This window comes from Salmo salar, chromosome 10 (genome assembly GCF_965601325.2).
Source record: "Salmo salar chromosome 10, fSalSal1, whole genome shotgun sequence".
Taxonomy (NCBI): domain Eukaryota; kingdom Metazoa; phylum Chordata; class Actinopteri; order Salmoniformes; family Salmonidae; genus Salmo; species Salmo salar.
The window spans coordinates 13,323,877-13,349,330 of NC_138300.1; the positions used below are offsets into that span (position 1 = coordinate 13,323,877).

At 44.5% G+C, this 25,454-nt stretch overlaps 1 protein-coding gene across 1 annotated transcript in view; it reads left to right on the plus strand.

Moving 5' to 3' along the window:
* Window positions 1–25,454, plus strand: part of LOC106613530 (obscurin) — a 98,207-nt gene that overhangs the window by 43,601 nt on the left and 29,152 nt on the right. The window contains exons 37-46 of the mRNA XM_082956583.1: window positions 706–969; window positions 3,632–3,898; window positions 4,741–5,004; window positions 11,158–11,424; window positions 12,286–12,549; window positions 17,777–18,043; window positions 18,203–18,466; window positions 18,631–21,819; window positions 22,935–23,010; window positions 23,102–23,199. Coding sequence (XP_082812709.1) covers window positions 706–969; window positions 3,632–3,898; window positions 4,741–5,004; window positions 11,158–11,424; window positions 12,286–12,549; window positions 17,777–18,043; window positions 18,203–18,466; window positions 18,631–21,819; window positions 22,935–23,010; window positions 23,102–23,199 — 5,220 coding nt within the window. The remainder of the gene's footprint in view (window positions 1–705; window positions 970–3,631; window positions 3,899–4,740; window positions 5,005–11,157; window positions 11,425–12,285; window positions 12,550–17,776; window positions 18,044–18,202; window positions 18,467–18,630; window positions 21,820–22,934; window positions 23,011–23,101; window positions 23,200–25,454) is intronic.

The following is a 25,454-nucleotide window of genomic DNA, read 5'->3' on the forward strand; positions in this document are numbered from 1 at the left end:
TGTAGTTTAAAAAAAAATACAGATAAGAACAAGAGATAAAAGTAAGAAGTATTTAAAGAGCAGCAGTGAAATAACAATAGCGAGACTATGTACATGGGGGTACCGATAGAGAGTCAATGTGCGGGGGCACTGGTTATTTGAGGTAGTATGTACATGTAGGTAGAGTTATTAAAGTGACTATACATAGATGACAACAGAGAGTAGCAGTGGTGTAAAGAGGGGGTGAGAATGGTTGGGGGGGCACTGCAAATAGTCTGGGTAGCCATTTGACTAGATGTTCAGAAGTCTTATGGCTTGGGGGTAGAAGCTGTTTAGCAGCCTCTTGGACCTAGACTTGGTGCTCCGGTACCGCTTGCCGTGCGGTAGCAGAGAGAACAGTCTATGACTAGGGTGGCTGGAGTCTTTGACAATATTTAGGGCCTTCTTCTGACACCGCCTGGTATAGAGGTCCTGGATGGCAGGAAGCTTGGCCCCAGTGATGTACTGGGCCGTTCGCACCACCCTCTGCAGTGCCTTGCGGTCGGAGGCCGAGCAGTTGCCGTACCAGGCAGTGATTCAACCAGTCAGGATGCTCTTGATGGTGCAGCTGTAGAACAGCTCATCACGGTCATACTCAGTGCAACAAAACTCCAAGAAGTATAAACTATAAACACAAATATATATGTACTGTACACCCTTTGAGAGTTGACTTTCCTCTGTGTCCAGTTAAAGTACTCATTGAGAAGAAGCCCCGGGACACCGTCATCATGGAAGGGGAGACGGCGACCTTATCCTGTACGACCTCTGACCTCACTACCCCTGTCACATGGAGACGCAACAACATGCCCCTACTGAACGGAGACAAGTATGAGAACCGTAAGGAGGGCAAGCTCAACCTGCTTCTCATCCACAATGTGGACCCAGATGACTCTGGGATATACTCCTGTGACACTGGAGACATGCAGAGCAGCGCCAATCTGACTGTCACAGGTAAGGATTTCCCATCATCTAGAGAGAAGCAACATAACCAGGATCTTATGTTTATCTCAGGGGGTCACAATATTCACAATTATTTCTGTGTATTACTCACCCTAACATTGGTAAAATGGAACATATATTTGTAAGAGAGGGCAACAATGGGAAGGTGGGACAAGCTTGGCTTGGGTAGAGTAAATAGGGGAGAACTGGGAGGGGGTTGTGGAGAGGGATGAATTTGGTTTGGGAGACAGAGAAGGAAGAACTTACTAATACTAAGAATTAGACAGGACCCAAATGTAACTAACAGTATTAGTAAACATGAATATAAAATAAACATATTTGCACGTGTCGTGTCTTTTGCTGTGTCGGATTAAGTGATATGACATGCTATTCTATAAAATCCTTTCTCTGTAATTAATATTACCTGATTAAGCTAATCATGTTAATGTAATTAACTAGTAATTCGGGGCACCACCAAAGAATGTTTAGAGAGCTGTTATCTTCCGAATAAACTCTTAAAGACCTAGTCATATTTTACATCAATTGCAGTCAATATTAATCGTCACCTTATTTCTGTCTCATTTGAAAGTTGTAAATTCTTGGTTATCTTCAGGAACCCTGGCTAACAAGTTGAATCAGCACTACAAAATTTGGGTTCATTATTTATTTACTAAATACCTAACTAATCACAGAATTACATATACACAGAATGCAAATTATGTCATACAGAAAACGTCCCTGGTGGACGGAGCTGACATGACGGCTGGTTACACAAAGGAAAGGGGGTTGGGTTTGAGTGAAAGAGCGGGAAGACTGAGGAACAAAGGGAGAAGCTATGCTATCGTAAATACAGTATCTTATGCATTCTAAATTACCGGCCATTTGGAAAAGGAAAATGCAATAAATATTTACTCTGAGCTGCGCTTCAGTAGGTTGGTCGTAGATGCTGGCCGTGTTGCCTAACAGAGATCTTCCTGTCCTCGGAAGAATGTCTCTTGTGGTAAATTGGATACGTTGTAGTATCGTCGTTGTGTGTTAAACTGGATCCGTCGTCCGTCCTTTCCTAGCCCACGTTTACAGCGGCCGTTGCCAACTCAATGGCTAGGAGGTATCACTTCTGTAGTGAATAAGAGTTCAAAGTTCATACCATTCGCAACCAAAGCTCACGCTGAGGTTGGCTTAGTTCTGTAGTTGACATGTTAGTCCTTTTAACGTGGAACCGCCGTCCTCACATCCTCGGAACAGCTTATTATCTGAATCCTTCTGACATCGGACCGTCGCCCTAATGTACCCGGAACAGAAAGTTATATTTTCATCAAGGGCTTTATATAGGAATGGAGTGTTTCATAGTTTATAACCAATGTCTCTCCACATGGGCGGGGCCACTGAGTTGGGCATAGTTCACTCATGAAAACCCAATTCTCTCATTTGGAAGCTAAAATTACAGTTCATCTTTTCACAAATAGTTTAATATTTAAACATTAAATTGCACAACAATTCCATGTGAATCTGATAACTATAATGTGTAGACTTTCCAGGATACAGTTTATGTCATCCTGTCATTAATAAGAATGTCTCAGATGACAACCGAACGGACATCATATTCATTAAGTACCAATGCATATTTTCAACTGGTTGGATTACCGAAATATGGTTCCTTTCCCCCCACCTTTTGATGTTCCCCGACTCTCTATGTTTAACAAAGGCTTTTCAAGAGTCCTTCAGTAGAGTCAAGAGAGGAAAGGGAGAAAGGTATGTATGGGGGTCATAAACCTTACCCACAGGCCAACGTCATGACACAGGTCCTGATACACCTGGCCAATATTGAAAACTCAATGCCCCCTTTGCTAAAAATATTTTCAGAATACGCTAAAATCTCAGGATATAAAATTATTGGGGAAAAAAAACAAATAATGGGGAAAAAAAGAATACCTCATGATACACAGCAATCCTTTAAGTAGATAACAAAACATATGAAATACTCAGGATGCTCAATAAGTGACAACAAATATATAAAGATAACTTTATTCCATTACTCAACAATATGAAATCTGATCTAATTAAATGGAATAATCTTCCCATAAACCTTACAGGTAGATTTCATTTCTTTAGAATGGCATGACTCCCATGGTTTTTGCATTTATTTTCGGTAATACCAATTACCCCACTGAAGACGTTCTTTTAAGAAAGTATACTCGTCATAAAATCCATAGAATTAAAAAGGAAAGTTTTACATCTTCATAAATCTGAGGCTGGTTTTAATCTTCCAGACTTGGAATTGTATCAACTCACCACCCAAGGCTTTTACTCGCAACATATGCACTAAAGAGGAACAATGGGTACATATTGAAGATGTGCATGCCCATCCTGCAAAACTTTTTACGTGTTTATTTTCAAAGGATAAAGCTAAGAACATAAATAACTTTATATTTAAGAACACTATAAAAATATTGAAGAAAATGTAATGTATTTTGCAAGAACCAATATCTGTCCCTAAAAACTCAACCTAATGGAACAATCCTTTGGATAGCTTTTCAGAATTCACTGATACATTGATCCACATCTTACAATATTACAATACAATAATCTGAATAATCTCTTTCCATTACTCACCCTAACATTGGTCAAATGGATCATAGATTTGCATTTCCCTTATTGTCTTCCATCTACCCAGAGCTGGCTCCATACTTTGAAGAAGAGCTGCAGGCTGTGGAGGCTGAGGAAGGAAGCACGGCATTCCTTTCCTGTATGCTGTCTAAGCCTGGAGTCCCAGTCCAGTGGAGTAAGGGCCGGCTGCCTCTCAGGCCCAACAGGAAGTACCAGATGAAGCAGGACGGCTGTGTGTTTCAGCTACACATCCTGGAGCTGAAGTCCGAGGACAGTGGCAGCTACTCGTGCCAGGCAGGTTGTGTGGAGACCACCGCCTCTGTGTCTGTGAAAGGTATGTGTGTGATTGGTTGTGTAATAGCACACGCCTGCTGCATGTAGAGGACTCACACCTCATCAAATCAAATCGTATTAGTCACATGCGCCAAATACAACAGGTGTAGACCTTACAGTGAAATGCTCACTTGCGAGCCCCTAACCAACAATGCAGTTAAAAAAAATACAGAAAAGAACAAGAGATAAAAGTAACAAGTAATTAAAGAGCAGCAGTGAAATAACAATAGCGAGACTATATACAGGGGGGTACCGATACAGAGTCAATGTGCGGGGGCACTGGTTATTTGAGGTAGTATGTACATGTAGGTAGAGTTATTAAAGTGACTATACATAGATGACAACAGAGAGTAGCAGTGGTGTAAAGAGGGGGAGGGGGGCACTGCAAATAGTCTGGGTAGCCATTTGACTAGATGTTCAGAAGTCTTATGGCTTGGGGGTAGAAGCTGTTTAGAAGCCTCTTGGACCTAGACTTGGCGCTCTGGTACTGCTTGCCGTGCGGTAGCAGAGAGAACAGTCTATGACTTGGGTGGCTGGAGTCTTTGACAATATTTAGGGCCTTCTTCTGACACCGCCTGGTATAGAGGTCCTGGATGGCAGGAAGCTTGGCCCCAGTGATGTACTGGGCCGTTCGCACCACCCTCTGCAGTGCCTTGCGGTCGGAGGCCGAGCAGTTGCCGTACCAGGCAGTGATTCAACCAGTCAGGATGCTCTTGATGGTGCAGCTGTAGAACAGCTCATCACGGTCATACTCAGTGCAACAAAACTCCAAGAAGTAAAACTATAAACACAAATATATATGTACTGTACACCCTTTGAGAGTTGACTTTCCTCTGTGTCCAGTTAAAGTACTCATTGAGAAGAAGCCCCGGGACACCGTCATCATGGAAGGGGAGACGGTGACCTTATCCTGTACGACCTCTGACCTCACTACCCCTGTCACATGGAGACGCAACAACAAGCCCTTACTGAACGGAGACAAGTATGAGAACCGTAAGGAGGGCAAGCTCAACCTGCTTCTCATCCACAATGTGGACCCAGATGACTCTGGGATATACTCCTGTGACACTGGAGACATGCAGAGCAGCGCCAATCTGACTGTCACAGGTAAGGATTTCCCATCATCTAGAGAGAAGCAACATAACCAGGATCTTATGTTTATCTCAGGGGGTCACAATATTCAGAATTATTTCTGTGTATTACTCACCCTAACATTGGTAAAATGGAACATAGATTTGTGAGAGGGCAACAATGGGAGGGTGGGACAAGCTTGGCTTGGGTGGAGTAAATAGGGGAGAACTGGGAGGGGGTGGTGGAGAGGGATGTATTTGGTTTGGGAGACAGAGCAGGAAGAACTTAATAATACTAAGAATTAGACAGGACACAAATGTAACAGGTATCGGTATTAGTAAACATGAATATAAATAAACATATTGCAGGTGATGTCCTGATATACCTGACCAATATTGAAAACTCAATGCCCCCTTTGCTGAAAATATTTTCAGAAAACACTAAAATCTCAGGATATGAAATTATCGTGGAAAAAAACTAAATAATTGAAAAAAAAGAATACCTCATGATACACAGCAACCCTTTAAGTAGATAACAAAACATATTAAATACTCAATAAGTGTCACGCTTCTGTGTAGGAATGGACCAAAGCGCAGCGTTGGTATCGTTCCACGTAATTTCTTTTAATATGAAACTATGCAAGACATACAATAAACCGTAAACAAAACAACAATCCGTGACAAAGAGGTGCAACATGCACTAACTCAAAATAATCTCCCACAAACAAAGGTGGGAAAAACAACTACTTAAATACGATCCACAATTAGAGACAATGATGACCAGCTGCCTCTAATTGGGTATCATCCAAAAACCCCAACATAGAAAAACAGAAAATGGAACCAAACAACATAGAAAAATAAAACTAGATTAAACCCCCCCAGTCACGCCCTGACCTACTCTACCATAGAAAATAAGAGCTCTCTATGGTCAGGACGTGACAGTACCCCCCCCCCCCAAAGGTGCGGACTCCGGCCGCAAAACCAGAAACCAAAAGGGAGGTTTAAGGGGGGGTGTCTAGTGTTGGTGGCGGTTCTGGTGCAGGACGAAGAACCTTCTCATCCCGCGGATCCTCCCGCATCGGAGGCAGTTCTGGTGCGGGACGAAGAACGATCTCATCCTGCGGATCCGCCAGCATAGGAGGCAGCTCTGGTGCAGGACGAAGAACCCTCTCATCCTGCAAACCCGCAAGCATCGGTGGAGGCTCTGGACCACAGACCGTCGCTGGAGGCTCCGGACCGCGGGCCGTCTCAGGAGGTCCCGGACCGCGGGCCGTCTCAGGAGGTTCCGGACCGTGGACCGTCTTAGGAAGTTCCGGACCGTGAAACGTCGCTGGAAGCTCTGGACTGGGAACTGTCGCCGGAAGCTCTGGACTGGGAACTGTCGCCGGAAGCTCTGGAACGGGATGGCACACTGAAGGACTGATGCGTGGGGCTGGCACACGTGGCGCCAAACTGGTAACACGCACTTCAGGGCGAGTGCGGAGAGCAGGCACAGGACGCACCAGACTGGGCAGGCGCACTGGAGGCCTAGTGCATGGAGCCGGAGAGGTGGAACCAGACTGGTGACACGCACTTCAGGGCGAGTACGAGGAGGAGGCATTGGATGTACTGGGCTGTGGAGGCGCACTGGAGACCTGGTGCGTAGAACCGGTGCAGGATATACTGGACCGTGGAGGCGCACTGGAGGTATGGAGCATAGAGCTGCCACAACCCGTCCTGGCTGAACGCTCACTTTAGCCCTGCAAATGCGGGGCGCTGGCACAGGACGAACTGGGCTGTGAATGTGCACTGGCGACACAGTGCGTAGAGCTGGCGCAGGATATCCTGGACCAAGGAGGCATACTGGAGACCAGGAGCGCTGAGCCGGCACAACCCGTGTTGGCTGAATGCTCACTTTAGCCCGGCAAATGCGGGGCGCGGGCACAGTGCGCACCAGGCTATGAATGCGCACTGGAGATACAGTGCGCATCACCGCATAACACGGTGCCTGACTGGTCACACGCTCCCCACGGTAAGCACGCCCGCTCTGCAGCGCTCTCAACGCCAACACCTCTCTCCGGAATCTTTCGTTGAGTTCCTTACTCGACTCCCTGACTGGCTCTGGTTCACCCCTCGGCTTCGCCGACCACTCCATGTGCCCCCCCCCATTTTTTTTTTGGAGCTGCCTCTTGGGCTTCCGTTGTTGCCGTGCTAATTCCTCGTAGCGTCACCGTTCTGCTCTCGCTGCCTCTATCTCCTCCATCGGACGGCAATACTCCCCTTCCTGCCTCCAGGGTCGTTTCCCATCCAAAATTTCCTCCCAGGTCCATTCCTCTTGACCATGCTGCTTGGTCCTCTGGTGGTGGGAGATTCTGTCATGCTTGTGTGTAGGAACGGACCAAAGCGCAGCGTGGGTATCGTTCCACATCATTTATTTGAATGTGAAACTATGCAAGACATACAATAAACCATAAACAAAACAGCAAACCGTGACGAAGAGGTGCTACATGCACTAACTCAAAATAATCTCCCACAAAGGTGAGAAAAACAACTACTTAAATATGATCCCCAATTAGAGACAACGATGACCAGCTGCCTATAATTGGGGATCCTCCAAAAACCCCAACATAGAAAAACAGAAAATAGAACCAAAAATAAAACTAGAATTAAACCCCCCCAGTCACACCCTGACCTACTCTACCATAGAAAATAAGAGCTCTCTATGGTCAGGACGTGACAATAAGTGACAACAAATATATAAAGATAACTTTATTCCATTACTCAACATTATGAAATCTGATCTAATTAAATGGAATAATCTTACCATAAACCTTACAGGTAGATTTAACTTCTTTAGAATGGCATGACTCTCAAAGTTTTTGCATTTATTTTAGGTAATACCAATTACCCCACCGAAGACGTTCTTTTAAGAAAGTATTCTCGTCATAAAATTCATAGAATAAAAAGGAAGGTTTTACATTTTCCTTAGTCTGAGGCTGGTTTTAACCTTCCAGACTTGGAATTGTATCGACTCACTACTCAAGACTTTTACTGGCTACATATAGTTAAATGCACTAAAGAGGAACAATGGGTACATTTTGAAGATGTGCATGCTCATCCCACAAATCTTTTTACGTGTCTATTTTAAAAGGATAAATCTAAGAACATCAATAACTTCATTCTTATGAACAGTATAAAAATATTGAAGAAAATGTCATGTATTTTGCAAGAACCTGTCACGCACTTCTTCGTCTTCTGACGATAATGCGAAATCGTCGCCTGAAAAGGTGGACCAAAACGCAGCAGGCTTGCGGTTGTTCATTTTGAACATTTAATTAAATCAAAACGAACACAAAAACAACTAACAAGAGAACGAACGATCTACTGACAGTCTGCAAGGCACAAGGCTAACACAGAACAATCTCCCACAAATGACAAACACAAACACACCCTCATATATGGGACTCTCAATCAAAGGCAAGTAGACAACACCTGCCTTCAACTGAGAGTCCCAACCCCAATTAACCAAACATAGAAAAAGACACACTAGACTCAACATAGAATACCTGAAAACCAAACAGTGCCCAAAAACCCCGGAATACTTAAATCAAATGCCCCTTCAACAAACACACCACCCCGAACCACAAAAAACGAATACCCTCTGCCACGTCCTGACCAAACTACAATACCAATTAACCTTATACTGGCCAGGATGTGACAGTACCCCCCCCCCCCCCCTTAAAGGTGCTAACTCCGGAAGCACCTTAACAAAAATAACCCCAAGCAACACCAAAAAAGAAAAATTCCCCCCTACTAAAGGGAGGGAAGGAAGGGTGGCTACGGCACTGTGCTACACCCCCCCTCCCCAACCCACCTATCTCTGGAGGTGGCTCCGGCTCTGGCCGTTCCAGGCTGTCGGGGCAGTCTGGCAGCTCGGGACAGTCTGGCAGCTCGGGACAGTCTGGGCAGTCTGGCAGCTCGGGACAGTCTGGGCAGTCTGGCAGCTCGGGACAGTCTGGGCAGTCTGGCAGCTCTCGACAGTCTGGGCAGTCTGGCAGCTCGGGACAGTCTGGGCAGTCTGGCAGTTCGGGACAGGCTGGGCAGTCTGGCAGCTCGGGACAGTCTGGGCAGTCTGGCCACTCCGGCAGTTCAGGGCAGTCTGGCCACTCCGGCAGTTCAGGGCAGTCTGGCCACTCCGGCAGTTCAGGGCTGTCTGGCCACTCCGGCAGTTCAGGGCAGTCTGGCCACTCCGGCAGTTCAGGGCGGTCTGGCCACTCCGGCAGTTCAGGGCGGTCTGGCCACTCCGGCAGTTCAGGGCGGTCTGGCCACTCCGGCAGTTCAGGGCAGTCGGGCCACTCCGGCAGTTCAGGGCGGTCGGGCCACTCCGGCAGTTCAGGGCGGTCGGGCCACTCCGCAGTTCAGGGCGGTCGGGCCACTCCGGCAGTTCAGGGCGGTCTGGCAGCTCGGGACAGTCTGGGCAGTCTGGCAGCTCGGGACAGTCTGGGCAGTCTGGCAGCTCGGGACAGTCTGGGCAGTCTGGCAGCTCGGGACAGTCTGGGCAGTCTGGCAGCTCGGGACAGTCTGGGCAGTCTGGCAGCTCGGGACAGTCTGGGCAGTCTGGCAGCTCGGGACAGTCTGGGCAGTCTGGCAGCTCGGGCGACTGTTGACTGGCGGGCAGCTCTGACGACTGTTGACTGGCGGGCAGCTCTGACGACTGTTGACTGGCGAGGCTGGGTTTACGCACTTGAAGGCTAGTGCGGGGAGCGGGAACAGGACGAGTCGGACTGGGTTTACGCACCTCCGGGTCCGCACGAGAGACAGGAGCTGGAAACCCAGGGCTATGGAGGCGCACAGTCGGACTTTATCTTACCTCCTGCACAACCCGTCTTGGCTGGATGGAACTAGTAGCCGTGTACGTGTGGGGTGCTTGTACAGGGCAGACTGGGCTGTGCAGGGGCCTGATGGTAGCCGTGCGTAGAGCGGGAGTTGGGTAGCCTGGTCCTCGGAGGCGTACCGGCGACCAGATGCGCTGCGCAGGCATCCTCCTACCAGGCTGGATGCCCGCTCTAGCACGGCACCTGCGAGGGGCTGGAATAACGCGCACCGGACTGTGCGTGCGTATGGGTGAGATAGTGCGCTCCTCAGCGAAACATGGCGCTCTCCACCCCATACGCTCCTCCATATAACCACGGGTAGCTGGCTTCCGGCTCTTCCTATGCCTAGCCAAACTACCCGTGTGCCCCCCCAAAAAAATGTCTTGGGGGTGCTTCTCGTGCTTCTCCCTCAGCGCGTCCATGGCCTCGTACCTCCGCCTCTCTGCCTTGGCTGCCTCAATTTCCCACTGCGGGCGGCGATAATCCCCAGCCTGGTGCCAAGATCCGGCCCTGTCCAGAACTTCCTCCCAGGTCCATTTCTCCCGCCAGTCCAACTCGAAGTCCCTCTGCTCCTTCCTCTGCTGCTTGGTCCAGTCCAACTCGAAGTCCCTCTGCTCCTTCCTCTGCTGCTTGGTCCTGGAGTGGTGGGAGATTCTGTCACGCACTTCTTCGTCTTCTGACGATAATGCGAAATCGTCGTCTGAAAAGGTGGACCAAAACGCAGCAGGCTTGCGGTTGTTCATTTTGAACATTTAATTAAATCAAAACGAACACAAAAACAACAAACAAGAGGACGAACGATCTACTGACAGTCTGCAAGGCACAAGGCTAACACAGAACAATCTCCCACAAATGACAAACACAAACACACCCTCATATATGGGACTCTCAATCAAAGGCAAGTAGACAACACCTGCCTTCAACTGAGAGTCCCAACCCTAATTAACCAAACATAGAAACAGACACACTAGACTCAACATAGAATACCTGAAAACCAAACAGTGCCCAAAAACCCCGGAATACTTAAATCAAATGCCCATTCAACAAACACACCACCCCGAACCACAAAAAACGAATACCCTCTGCCACGTCCTGACCAAACCACAATACCAATTAACCTTATACTGGCCAGGACGTGACAGAACCAATATCACTCCCTAAAAACTCAACCTAATAAAAAATCCTTTGGATAGCTTTTCAGAATTCACTGATAAATTGATCCACTTCTTACAGTATTACAATACAATAATTTGAATAATCTCTTTCTATTACTCACCCTAACATTGGTCAAATGGATCATAGATTTGCAATTCCCTTATTGTCTTCCATCTACCCAGAGCTGGCTCCATACTTTGAAGAAGAGCTGCAGGCTGTGGAGGCTGAGGAAGGAGGCACGGCATTCCTTTCCTGTGAGCTGTCTAAGCCTGGAGTCCCAGTCCAGTGGAGTAAGGGCCGGCTGCCTCTCAGGCCCAACAGGAAGTACCAGATGAAGCAGAACGGCTGTGTGTTTCAGCTACACATCCTGGAGCTGAAGTCCGAGGACAGTGGCAGCTACTCGTGCCAGGCAGGTTGTGTGGAGACCACCGCCTCTGTGTCTGTGAAAGGTATGTGTGATTGGTTGTGTAATAGCACACGCCTGCTGCATGTAGAGGACTCACACCTCATCAAATAAAATCACATTTTATTAGTCACATGCGCCGAATACAACAGGTGTTGTATTCACCTTACAGTGAAACGCTTCAATACGAGCCCCTAACCAACAATGCAGTTTAAAAAAAATACAGATAAGAACAAGAGATAAAAGTAACAAGTAATTAAAGAGCAGCAGTGAAATAACAATAGCGAGACTATATAAAGGGGGGTACCGATACAGAGTCAATGTGCGGGGGCACTGGTTATTTGAGATAGTATGTACATGTAGGTAGAGTTATTAGTGACTATACATAGATGACAACAGAGAATAGCAGTGGTGTAAAGAGGGGATGAGAAGGGTTGGGGGGGCACTGCAAATAGTCTGGGTAGCCATTTGACTAGATGTTCAGGAGTCTTATGGCTTTGGGGTTGAAGCTGTTTAGAAGCCTCTTGGACTTAGACTTGGCGCTCCGGTACCGCTTGCCGTGCGGTAGCAGAGAGAACAGTCTATGACTAGGGTGGCTGGAGTCTTTGACAATTTTTAGGGCCTTCGTCTGACACCGCCTGGTATAGAGGTCCTGGATGGCAGGAAGCTTGGCCCCAGTGATGTACTGGGCCGTTCACACCATCCGCTGCAGTGCCTTGCGGTCGGAGGCCGAGCAGTTGCCGTACCAGGCAGTGATTCAACCAGTCAGGATGCTCTTGATGTTGCAGCTGTAGAACAGCTCATCACGGTCATACTCAGTGCAACAAAACTCCAAGAAGTATAAACTATGAACACAAATATATATGTACTGTACACCCTTTGAGAGTTGTCTTTCCTCTGTGTCCAGTTAAAGTACTCATTGAGAAGAAGCCCCGGGACACCGTCATCATGGAAGGGGAGACGGCGACCTTATCCTGTACGACCTCTGACCTCACTACCCCTGTCACATGGAGACGCAACAACAAGCCCTTACTGAACGGAGACAAGTATGAGAACCGTAAGGAGGGCAAGCTCAACCTGCTTCTCATCCACAATGTGGACCCAGATGACTCTGGGATATACTCCTGTGACACTGGAGACATGCAGAGCAGCGCCAATCTGACTGTCACAGGTAAGGATTTCCCATCATCTAGAGAGAGGCAACATAACCAGGATCTTATGTTTATCTCAGGGGGTCACAATATTCAGAATTATTTCTGTGTATTACTCACCCTAACATTGGTAAAATGGAACATAGATTTATAAGAGATGAGGAGATAAACTTATCACACAAGTCAGAGTTATACTAAAACTAAATCTTTATTAGATGATTCATCGAGAGCTCTGAGACAAAGTATACAAAGATCTTGTATAGCAAAGATACACCCCCTTAGTCTCCAAACAACAGATGTGTGGAATGGGTCACAAGGTTGGGATTCGTATGAAAGAAATGAATAATTCACAGCAGACGGTATCTGCTGTAAGGACTGTTCTCATTGTGTGGAACCAGGGTCTGGCCCCCAAAACAAGCTTCCCCTCATCATTATCCATAATTGAGCCATCTCCACCCTGGTACGTCCCGGCACACAAACATCAAGTCATGCTATGGAATGCGGTCTTTAGGCCTTTATCACCAAAGGCGTCGTAAATCCACTGTCAGCATTAAGCCCCAGAGGCCCGCTCAGTTCACACAGACACAATATACTTCTAAGAACCCACTATTCTGTTGCATAAACCAACCATTTGATGCAATAACAGTATTATAACATAATATTGCAATTTCGCTCCCCCATTTTGAGAATTTTCTCAACTTAAAAGAAAATGACAAGATTTAAAAACATTCATTCACATGTAGAAAACAAATAAGGTATCAAACAACTTTTGACTCAAACACACAGGAAAAAAACTTCCTTGCACTAGTATACTACCATTGTAAATGACCATACATACGTTGGTTCATTGAGCCTTAACCTTAACATAAAATGATCCTTCATTGGGAATGATGTAAACATAAAAATATCGTTAACAAATGATCTGCAGTGTAAATCGAAGTACATTTTTCATCACTACGAAACAAATCATCATGTTGATGCTAAGCATCCTCCCCTAGGGCAGCATGGTGGAAATAACTATTTCCATCCCAGAAAATAAAATGTGCATATTTTGTTGGACAAATCAAAGTAGTGAATCCCGGTTTATTGCGTTGGTGTGTAATGAACATAACCCAGGACAGGCATCATGATTCCTCTATTTAGAAGGCTACTCCTATAGATCAAATAGATTAGGATCATTTTCACTCAGGATCAGAGTTCACCCTCTCCATTCACCAGGGCATGCTGAGAATAGTGTCAACATCTTTAGTACACAACAACAATCAAAACAATCAATCCATAATACATTAATTCCTTCACTCATATGGTTATTAACATACTAAACTCAAATCAATCAGTCAGTTTTAAAAATCATTCAGTTTCCAAATCGTAATCAAAACCCAATTAATTATCCAACCCAAATTTAGAATGACAATGCTCAGGGATTCACATTGGTCCTAACACTCAAAGTTAAAACCCTCAATATAACACACAACAATATTGGCAGAATGTACATGTATATTAACATACAGTATAATTATCCTATAATTCTAGTACTACGTTTATTATCACGATTATAATTACAGATCATTATCTTAATGCATTCTTAATCTAAATTACTGTACATTTTGCAGAGTGTAGATGACCCAAAATATATAATTTGTTTTTAGACAAGCCTAAATCAACTATGGGCACTGTAACGGCTGTCGTACGTAGTAGACCAAGGCGCAGCGGGTTGCGTGCTCATATTTACTTTTATTAGAGACACGTAACAAAAACAAGAAAACGAATGAACGACAAACAGTCTTGCAGGCTACACAGAGCAATGCAAAAACAACTTCCCACAAACCACAGGTGAAAAAAGGGCTACCTAAATATGACTCCCAATCAGCAACAACGATGTACAGCTGTTCCTGATTGAGAGCCATACCAGGCCAACAAAGAAATACACAACCTAGAAAATCATAGAAATACAAAACCAGAACAATACCCCAAAAACCCGGAACCACATAAAACAAACACCCCCTGCCACATCCTGACCCACAACAAATAACCCCTTTACTGGTCAGGACGTGACAGGCACAGGTGATCAAAGCTGATTCTTCTGGCATCTTCAGCTGTGCTAACATAATTGCAAAAGGGTTTTCTAATGATCAATTAGCCTTTTAAAATGATAAACTTGGATTAGCTAACACAACGTGCCATTGGAACACAGGAGTGATGGTTGCTGATAATGGGTCTCTGTACGCCTATGTAGATATTCCATTTTAAAAAATCAGCTGTTTCCAGCTACAATAGTCATTTACAACATTAACAATGTCTACACTGTATTTCTGATCAATTTTATGTTATTTTAATGGATAAAAAATGGGCTTTTCTTTCAAAACAAGGACACTTCTAAGTGACCCCAAACTTTTGAACGGTAGTGTATTTGTTTAACACTTTTTTGCTTACTACTGTCACAATGGGTGGCTTGAGGATTCCGAAGAGTCAGGCGCAGGAGACAGAAAGATTCCGTTAATGAATTTAATAAAAATATCCACACGGAAAATATGCAAGGTATGGAGTGCAAGGTGTGCAAAAGTAACGCACCACCCTTAAAAGAACGAAACCAGGGACGCAGCCCAAAAGGAATAGCGTAACTCCAAAATATACAGAACCACATGAAAAACACACCCTGACAAACGAACAATCCCGCACAAACAACACACCTAACTAACTAGCCTAAACACCCCTCCCCACTAACAACTAACACAAAACAGGTGGGCAACTAACCTAGGCCTAACTAACAGAACGTGAAACATAAATCGATGGCAGCTAGTAGGCCCGCAACGACGACCGCCCGAGCACCGCCTGGGCGAGGAGGGGCGCCACCTTCTGTAGGTGTCGTGACAACTACATGATTCCATTTGTGTTATTTCATAGTTTTTATGTCTTCGCTATTATTCTACAACGTAGAAAATAGTAAAAATAAAGAAAAACCCTTGAATGAGTAGGTGTGTCCAAACTTTTGACTGCTACTGAATGTAATGTATAAAATAACTATGTTTTTATACTATGATCCTCCTCTTCTATGGAATGCCCGCCGCCTTCATATGTCATTTATGCTAAGATGTGTTATTTGGTTCTTCAATGATAGCCAAAACAGATAAGGTTAACTTTTGATTCTATTAAAGTAAAGACCAACAATATACAATTTATCACATGGAATATGCACAGGGAAAAAAGCATCTGGTTCGCAAACATTTAAAGAGATTTTCAGCAGATATGGCTTTCTTGCAAGAGTTACATTTAAAAAAAAAGGAGAAATTGAACATCTAAAGAGGAGCTGGGTTGGAGAGGCCTATGCTGCCACCTACTGTAGTAACAGCAGAGGTGTAGGCATCCTGGTAAATAAGAATATACCATTTCCCCTTATATCCCAGCAGATGGACCAAAAACGCCATTTTCTAATATTGAATTAATTGTACTTTACATGGTGAAAAATACACATTGATTTCATAGTATATCCCACCAGTGTCAAATCTGTTGGTTTTAGATGTAATTCATACTATATTAGATCAAATCCAGACAGGAACTATCATTATAGCATGTGACCTAAATCATACATTCGATAAGATTGACTGACATAGTAATAAAAAAGGGTGCCTCCAAAGAGGCTGAAAAATGTTATCTCTACAAATAATTTACAGGACACCTGCAGATGACTATTCCCACCTACAAAAGACAATTCCTTTTTTTCTCAAGTCAGAAAAGGTATTCAAGAATTGACTATATTTTATTTCTCTAAAAATGCATTCAGCAATTTACTGGAAAAAGAAAAATCATGATATAGTGATACTGGATCATTCTCCGGTATCATGCTTAATTACACCAATATAAAATGCACTTAGTGACAGAATTTGGAGAATGAACAGCGCGCATCTTATAGACCCGAAATGTGTTAAATACGTAAACGAAAGACTAAAACCTTTACCATTACAAATGTAGACAGAGAGGACAGGGAAAAGCTGACCCCCGATATAATTTGCGATTCCTTTAAGGCGTACATTAGGACAGGGTTTCCCAAACTCGGTCCTGATGCCCCTCCTTTGTGCATGTTTAGTTTTTTTGCCCTAGCACTATTCAAATAACCAACTCATCATCAAGCTTAGGTTATTTGAATCAGCTGTGTTTCGATTGACCCTTTTCTATTAAAAACTTTGAAAGCTTTCAGCATTCTAGCTGAAATAATACATTTTATGAAAATATTGTATAAATGTCCAAAAGCAAGGAGCACAAGACAGGGATGTCCCCTCTCCCCCTTCCTGTTTGTACTGGCAATTGAACCGCTTGCAGAAATAATTAGACAAGACCCAAATGTAACATTGGTAAACATTAACATAAACTAAACTTATTTGCAGATGATCTCCTGATATACCTGACCAATATTGAAAACTCAATGCCCCCTTTGCCAAAAATATTTTCAGTAAACTCTAAATTCTAAGGATATAAAGTTAACGTGGAAAAAATGAAATAATAATGGTGATAAGAAAAAGAATAACACACAATCTACAGCAATCCTTTAGGTGGTCCACAAAAAAAATTAATACTTAGGATGCTTAATAAGTCACAACAAACAACAAATATATAAAGATAATTTTTTTTTCATTATTCAATAATATGAAAGAAGATCTAATTAAATGGAATAATCTTCCCATAAATCTTACAAGTGAATAAACCTCTTTAGAATGGCATTGCTTCCAAAGTTTTTGTATCTATTTTCAGTAATACCAATTACCACACAGAAGACATTCATAGAATAAAAAGGAAAGTTTTACATCTACTGTACATAAGTCTGAGGGTGGTTTTAACCTTTCAGACTTGGAATTGTATCAACTCGCTACCCAATACTTTTGCTTGCGACATATAGGTAAATGCACTAAGAAGGAACAATGGGTACATATTGAAGATCCGTATGCTTATCCCCAGAATCGTTTTAAGTGTCTAATTTCAAAGGTTAAAGCGAAGAACATAAACAACGTAATTGTTAAGAATACTATAATAGGGAATAAAATGAAAGGTATTCTACAAGAACCAATACCACTCCCTAAAAACACAACCTTATGGAACAATCCTTGAATAGCTTTTCAGAATTCACAGACAAATTTATCCACATAATTACAACATTACAATAAAATATTCTGAATTGTATTACTGTCTTTGTATTACTCACCCTAACATTGGTCAAATGGAACATAGATTTGGAATTCCGTATTATCTTTCCAGAGGTGCCTCCATACTTTGAGGAGGAGCTGCATGCTGTGGAGGCTGAGGAAGGGGAAATGGCCTTCCTGTCCTGTGAGCTGTCTAAACCTGGAGTCCCAGTCCAGTGGAGGAAGGGCCGGCTGCCTCTCAGGCCCAACAATAAGTACCAGATGAAGCAGGACGGCTGTGTGTTTCAGCTACACATCCTGGAGCTGAAGCCTGATGACAGTGGCAGCTACACGTGCCAGGCAGATGGTGTGGAGACCACCGCCTCTGTGTCTGTGAAAGGTATGTGAGTAATTGGTTGTGTAATAGAACACACCTGCTGCATGTAGAGGAATCACACCTCATCACAGTCATATTCAGTACAACAAAACTCCAAGAAGTATAAAGTATAAACACTAATATATGTGTACACATTTTGAGAGTTGACTTGCCTCTGTCCAGTTAAAGTACTCATTGAGAAGAAGCCTCGGGACACCGTCATCATGGAAGGAGAGACTGCCACCTTATCCTGTACGACCTCTGACCTCACTACCCCTGTCACATGGAGACGCAACAACAAGCCCTTACTGAACGGAGACAAGTATGAGAACCGTAAGGAGGGCAAGCTCAACCTGCTTCTCATCCACAATGTGGACCCTGATGACTCTGGGATATACTCCTGTGATACTGGAGACATGCAGAGCAGCGTCAATCTGACTGTCACAGGTAAGGATTCCCCATCATCTACAGAGAAGTAAAATAACCAGGAACTCAGGTTTATCTCAGGGGGTTACAAAAATATTCAGAATTCTGTCTTTGCATTACTCACCTTAATATTGGTCAAATGTAACATAGATTTTCAATTCCCTAATTGTCTTCCGTCTCTCCAGAGCTGCCTCCATACTTTGAAGAAGAGCTGCAGGCTGTGGAGGCTGAGGAAGGGGGCACAGCCTGCCTGTCCTGTGAACTGTCTAAGCCTGGAGTCCCAGTCCAGTGGAGGAAGGGCCGGCTGCCTCTCAGGCCCAACAGGAAGTACCAGATTAAGCAGGACGACTGTGTGTTTCAGCTACACATCCTGGAGCTGAAGCCCGAGGATAGTGGCAGCTACACGTGCCAGGCAGGTTGTGTGGAGACCACAGCCTCTGTGGCAGTAAAGCCTCCCCCAGCGAAGATAGAACCTCCCAAGACAATGCCTCCCACGAAGGCTGCCTCTCCCACGCCTCCACCAGGGCCAAAGAATCGGGGCATGATCCGGGCATCCATTGTGGGGTCAGAGAAAGACCTGGAGCCTGAGGCAGAGACAGTGGTAGACCTACATAATAAACAGTTATTAAGGTCTATGGGTAAGGATAATAAGGTAGAACAGCAGGAGAAACAGCAAGTGAAAAAACCAGTAAGGGCTATGGTGAGGGACACAGACGAAAAAAATCCATTGAAGTCTATGGTGAAGGAGATTGAAGTAGACCACATGATGAAACAGCCAGTGCCCCCAGCGAGACAAGCGTCTATAGTGTCGGATGATGCGGTATACGAGGTGAGGAAACAGCCAGTTCCACCAGCGAGACGAGCATCTTTAATGTCAGAGGCTGAGGTAGACAAGGTGAGGAAACTGCCAGTTCCACCAGTGAGACAAGCATCTTTAATGTCAGATGCTGAGGTAGACGAGGTGAGGAAGCAGCCAGTTCCACCAGTGAGACAAGCATCTATAATGTCAGATGCTGGGGTAAACGAGGTGAGGAAGCAGCCAGTTCCACCAGTGAGACAAGCATCTTTAATGTCAGATGCTGAGGTAGATAAGGTGAGGAAGCAGCCAGTTCCACCAGTGCGACAAGCATCTATAATGTCAGATGCTGGGGTAGACGAGGTGAGGAAACAGCCAGTTCCACCAGAGAGACGAGCATCTGTATTGTCAGATGCTGGGATAGACCAAGTGGTGAAACAGCCAGTTCCGCCAGCGAGGCGAGCATCTGTAGTTTCAGTTTCAGATGCTGGGGTAGAAGAGGTGAGGAAACAACCAGTTCCGCCAGCGAGGCGAGCATCTGTAGTTTCAGTTTCAGATGCTGGGGTAGAAGAGGTGAGGAAACAGCCAGTTCCACCAGAGAGACGAGCATCTGTATTGTCAGATGCTGGGATAGACCAAGTGGTGAAACAACCAGTTCCGCCAGTGAGACGAGCATCTGTATTGTCAGATACTGGGATAGACCAAGTGGTGAAACAACCAGTTCCGCCAGTGAGACGAGCATCTATCGTGTCGGATGTTGGGGTAGATGAGGTGAGGAAACAGCCAGTTCCGCCAGCGAGGCGAGCATCTGTAGTTTCAGTTTCAGATGCTGGTGTAGAACAGGTGAGGAAACAGCCAGTCCCACCAGAGAGACGAGCATCTGTATTGTCAGATGCTGGGATAGACCAAGTGGTGAAACAACTAGTTCCACCAGTGAGACGAGCATCTATAGTGTCGGATGTTGGGGTAGATGAGGTGAGGAAACAGCCAGTTCCGCCAGTGAGGCGAGCATCTGTAGTTTCAGTTTCAGATGCTGGGGTAGAAGAGGTGAGGAAACAACCAGTTCCACCAGCGAGACGAGCATCTGTAGTGTCGGATGCTGGGATAGAGCAAGTGGTGAAACAGCCAGTACCACCAGCGAGACAAGCATCTGTATTGTCGGATGCTGGGATAGAGGAAGTCGTGAAACAGCCAGTTCCACCAGCGAGACGAGCATCTGTCATGTCGGATGCTGGGATAGAGGAAGTCGTGAAACAGCCAGTTCCACAAACGAGGCAAGCATATGTAGTGTCGGATTCTGGGATAGAGGAAGTCGTGAAACAGCCAGTTCAACCAGCGAGACGAGCATCTGTAGTGTCGGATGTTGGTGTAGATGAGATGAGGAAACGTCCAGTTCCAGCAGCGAGGCGAGGATCTGTAGTTTCAGTTTCGGATACTGGGGTAGACGAGGTGAAGAAACAGCCAGTTCCACCAGTGAGACAAGCATCTATAATGTCAGATGCTGGGATAGACGAGGTGAGGAAACAGCCAGTTCCCCAAGCGAGAAGAGCGTCTGTAGTGTTGGATGCTGGTATAGACCAAGTGGTGAAACAGCCAGTGCCACCAGTGAGACGATCATCTATAGTGTCCAATGATGGGGTAGAACAGATGGTTAGATCTGTTAGATCTAAAAAGAAGATAGATATAGAAATAGGCCATCAAGAGAAACATCCAGTGAAGTCTATGGTGAAGGAGACAGAGATAGAACAGAGGGATAAACAGCCAGCAAGGTCTACAGTGCAGGAGACTGAAAAACCCAAGATGGTGGAGGATGATAACCAACTCCATATCTCAGAGGATGAGTCCTTTACCGAGGCCCCCACCCAGGTAACAGTCAACCAGAAGACCAGCAAGCCTGTAGTCGCTGTTGCTGGAGTTCCCAAGGGGCTACAGGTGACTCAGCAAGTTGACGAAATTGCACTTGACAGTGTCGAGGACGAACATGAGATGTTGGAAGCTGCCATCAAGATCCAGGCAGCTTTCAAGGGATACAAGACCCGCAAAGACATGCGGCCCGTCTTCAAGCAGGTGTTTAAGAACCAGAATGTTGAGACCAATGGTACCATCCAGCTGGAATGTAAGGTGGAAGGGAAGCTCAACGCAGTACGTTGGCTGAAGAACAGCCAGGAGGTCATAGGAGACCAACGCCACCGCATGAACACCTCAGAGGATGGCGTCTGCACACTGGTGATCATCAACATGTCAGCCATAGACACTGGGGTCTATACCTGTGAGGTGGTCAACACGTTTGGTGTGTCCTCATATAATGGTAACATTACTGTGGGTGAACCTCAAAAGCCTCCATCATCTACCCAGAGGCCCGCAGACCCAGCCCAGCCCTCCACCCCTTCTGTGCACCCAGTCCTCGCCTCCATTGGCCCTCTCCAGCCAGCCCAGACCTCCACCCTTGGGAAGGAGACTGTGGATTCTGTGGAGTGTGAGGGGATCTCCCTGTGGCAGGCCTACAATCTGACCGAGGAGGATCCCTGCATGACCTTGCAGGAGAGGAGGAGGGCCTCCCTTATCGCCGCCAGCTCTAGTAAGTCAAACATTATAGATAGTCCTTAGTATGTGACCTGAGTCATATGCAGTAATTGTGTCTGCATTTGCTAGGAGTGAGTTGTAGCTGTTTGTTGATAGACTGAAATTCATCTTTGCCTTATTAAAGGGGCCATCTGTACATCTCTTTTTGGACAAACTTAATTATATATTCCCATTGATTCTTGAGAATGTTATGTGTAAATGCCTCGTGAGCTTCATTCAACTGTCGTAGCCCATCAGATCCCAAAATATAAGCGTGTTAGACTCCATTTTGTAAACAATGCAATCGTAGAGAAAACACTGAAAAGAAACACACAGCATCATGCACCCCAGAAGTCTGAGAGGGCACAAAGTACGTGAGGATGACTGGGGGGTGGTCCGTAGAGGGGCTTTGTCTCTGGTCCGTAAAGAGAATTTAAAAACAGCTTTTTCCTGCAGTCTAGAGCCAAAATCATTCTGCTTAATTCTATGTAAAAGATATTGTTGTTTTTCTGCATATCTTTTGAACTGTCTGTGTCCTCTTGACTGGTGTTTCTTTTTTTAAAGAAACTAAATATGCTTCTCTGTATCTCTGCTAAAATCTGGGTAAAATATTGAAAGAAATGTGGGTCTTATTCAGTACATTTAGTTTATTGCTTGCTTTTCTAAAGTCTACCAATCTTGCCAGCAGGCATGCCAGCTAAGATGGTTAGACAAGCTACTTATGAGGTTGGGAGATTGGGAACCTATCTGGGCTAGCTAAAACCAACTTCATACAATTGCTAAGTGGCTAGTGGTATTACAGAGAAAAAACAAACAACAACAAAATATTATTATTTTATATTTAAAACAAATACAGAACAAATCTGAGGGGGCATGTGCACCTGTGCCATCTATGGGCATGACACCTCTGCTGTATATCCTCAAAACATGGTTAAAACTATCATTTTGATCTCTTGGATGGGCATTCCTTGCATCCATAGCTCTGTCAATGAATTTGATTGTACATACATTTCTCCAATCCCATCCCTCAGATGTTCACCAAAACAGTAGCGGGTTGGCCGCTTTGTTGTTGTTGAATTGCAGATTGCCCCTTTAACTGACAATGATAATTTATTTTCTCTGTTTCCCCAGTGTCTAGTCCCTCTGACTACGACACAGCTCCAGATTTCATAGAGCCTGCTGACATAATCCCCAAAGATCACCCCAGGTAAGATGTTCAAAATCATAATTTAACATTGAACTATATCCCCCCGTTCTATGGCGTTATCGTTTGTTAATAAGAAAATATATTCCCACAGGGAAAAGGAAGCCATTAAGTCAGAGGACCAGTTATCCAATAAGGAGGATAAAGAACAGAAAGTCACGCCTCAACCACCGAGGCATTTGAAGGTCAAAGGTCAGCCATATTCTGTTATGCTGTTAAATCTAAATATTGAGATGTTACCTTTTGTGGTGATGGTATTTCACATGTTGTACTGAATCCATTCACTTTAACGCTAATGGCTGTAACGTAATACCATGCACATATAATGGGTTGCACTCTGCATTGTGTTGTGTAGAGTAGAGACAGAGTTATATAAATAGAAAATAACAGGCATTAGTTCAATGCCTCTTAACTGCATCTGCACCTTCTCCAATAGGAGAAGACACAGTGATGCTTAGACCTATACAAGTATTTGTGTACGTGCACATGCAATGCATGTGGCACCAGAATTTGCATACCAGCAACGTGCAGTGAGGTCGGTGGCTGGATGAACACTGGCTTTTATCAAAGCCAGACCTACAGTACTCACAAATAAACATTGATGAAGCCCAAATGCACCATACAACAGATGGCTCCAATAACCAGTTACATAGGCTATTAACCAAAATTGACCAACAATTTTCATAAAATATAAATACCAATATAGCCAAAAAACACAAGCAATAGCCTCTGATAGCGGCATATTTCATTGCTATCATCTAGACCGATGTAGCATCCACAGTTACAACTGATAGGTGGCACTAAAATACAAATATATGGATACATTTCATCCGAATAATTCGCCAGTCAAACTCCAAAGCCTTTCACAATGGATTTACAATTCTTCCAATGATCATGGCTATTCCGTGCCACTAGTGTGACGTGAAGTAGCTGGCTGGCTAGCTGGCTAGCTAATCAAATGTGTGACTTTCAGATCACAGACATCAGAAATATAACACAATGTCAAGGATACATAAAGTTATAGCTAGTTACAACTGAATAGCGAAGCAACAATTTATATTATAATAAAACAAACCAATGCATGACGCAGTCAGCTAGCTAACAAGCCTGCTACACTAACTAGCTAGCTGCTTGAAAACAACAATCAAAACAAGTAATCCATAGTAGTTTTAACACTCGCATACATATTTACAACTAAATAGCAAATGCGACATACACAATGTATTCAGACACCTTCACTTTTTCCACATTTTGTTACATTACATCCTTATTCTAAAATGGATTAAAAATAGTTTTTTCCTTATCAATCTACACACAGTACCCCATAATGAAAAAAAACAGGTTGAGACATTTTTGCTAAAAAACAAACAAACAACTGAAATATTACATTTACATAAATATTCAGACCTGTTACTCAGTACTTTGTAGAAGCAGTAAACATTCCCTGTCCTAGGTCAGTTAGCGTCACCACTTTATTTTAAGAATGTGAAATGTCAGAATAATAGTAGAGAGGATGATTTATTTCAACTTTTTTTTCTTTCATCACATAACCAGTGGGTCAGAAGTGTACATACACTCAATTAGTATTTGGTAGCATTGCCTTTAAATTGTTTAACTTGGGTCAAACATTTCAGGTAGCCTTCCACAAGCTAAGTTGGGTGCATTTTGGCCTATTCCTCCTGACAGAGCTGGTGTAACTGAGTCAGGTTTGTAGGCCTCCCTTTGCTCGCACACACTTTTTCAGTTCTGCCCACAAATTTTCTATAGGATTGAGGTCAGGGCTTTGTGTTGGCCACTCCCATACCTTGACTTTGTTGTCCTTAAGCCATTTTGCCACAACTTTGTAAGTATGCTTGGGGTCATTGTACATTTGGAAGACCCATTTGCGACCAAGCTTTAACTTCCTGACTGATGTCTTGAGATGTTGCTAATTTTCCTCCCTCATGATACAATCTATTTTGTGAAGTGCACCAGTCCCTCCTGCAGCAAAGCACCCCCACAACATGATGCTGCCACCCCCGTGCTTCACGGTTGGGATGGTGTTCTTTGGCTTGCAAGCCTTCCCCTTTTTCCTCCAAACATAACGATGGTCATTATGGCCAAACAGTTCTATTTTTGTTTCATGAGACCAGAGGACATTTCTCCAAAAAGTACGATCGTTGTCCCCATGTGCAGTTGCAAACCGTAGTCTGGCTTTTTTATCCCGCGATATTGGAGCAGTGGCTTCTTCCTTGTTGAGCGACCTTTCAGGTTATGTTGATATAGGACTCATTTTACTGTGGATATAGATACTTTTGTACCTGTTTCCTTCTGCATCTTCACAAGGTCCTTTGCTGTTGTTCTGGGATTGATTTGCACTTTTTGCACCAAAGTACATTCACCTCTAGGATACAGAACGCGTCTCCTTCATGAGCAGTATGACGGCTGCGTGGTCCCATGGTGTTTAT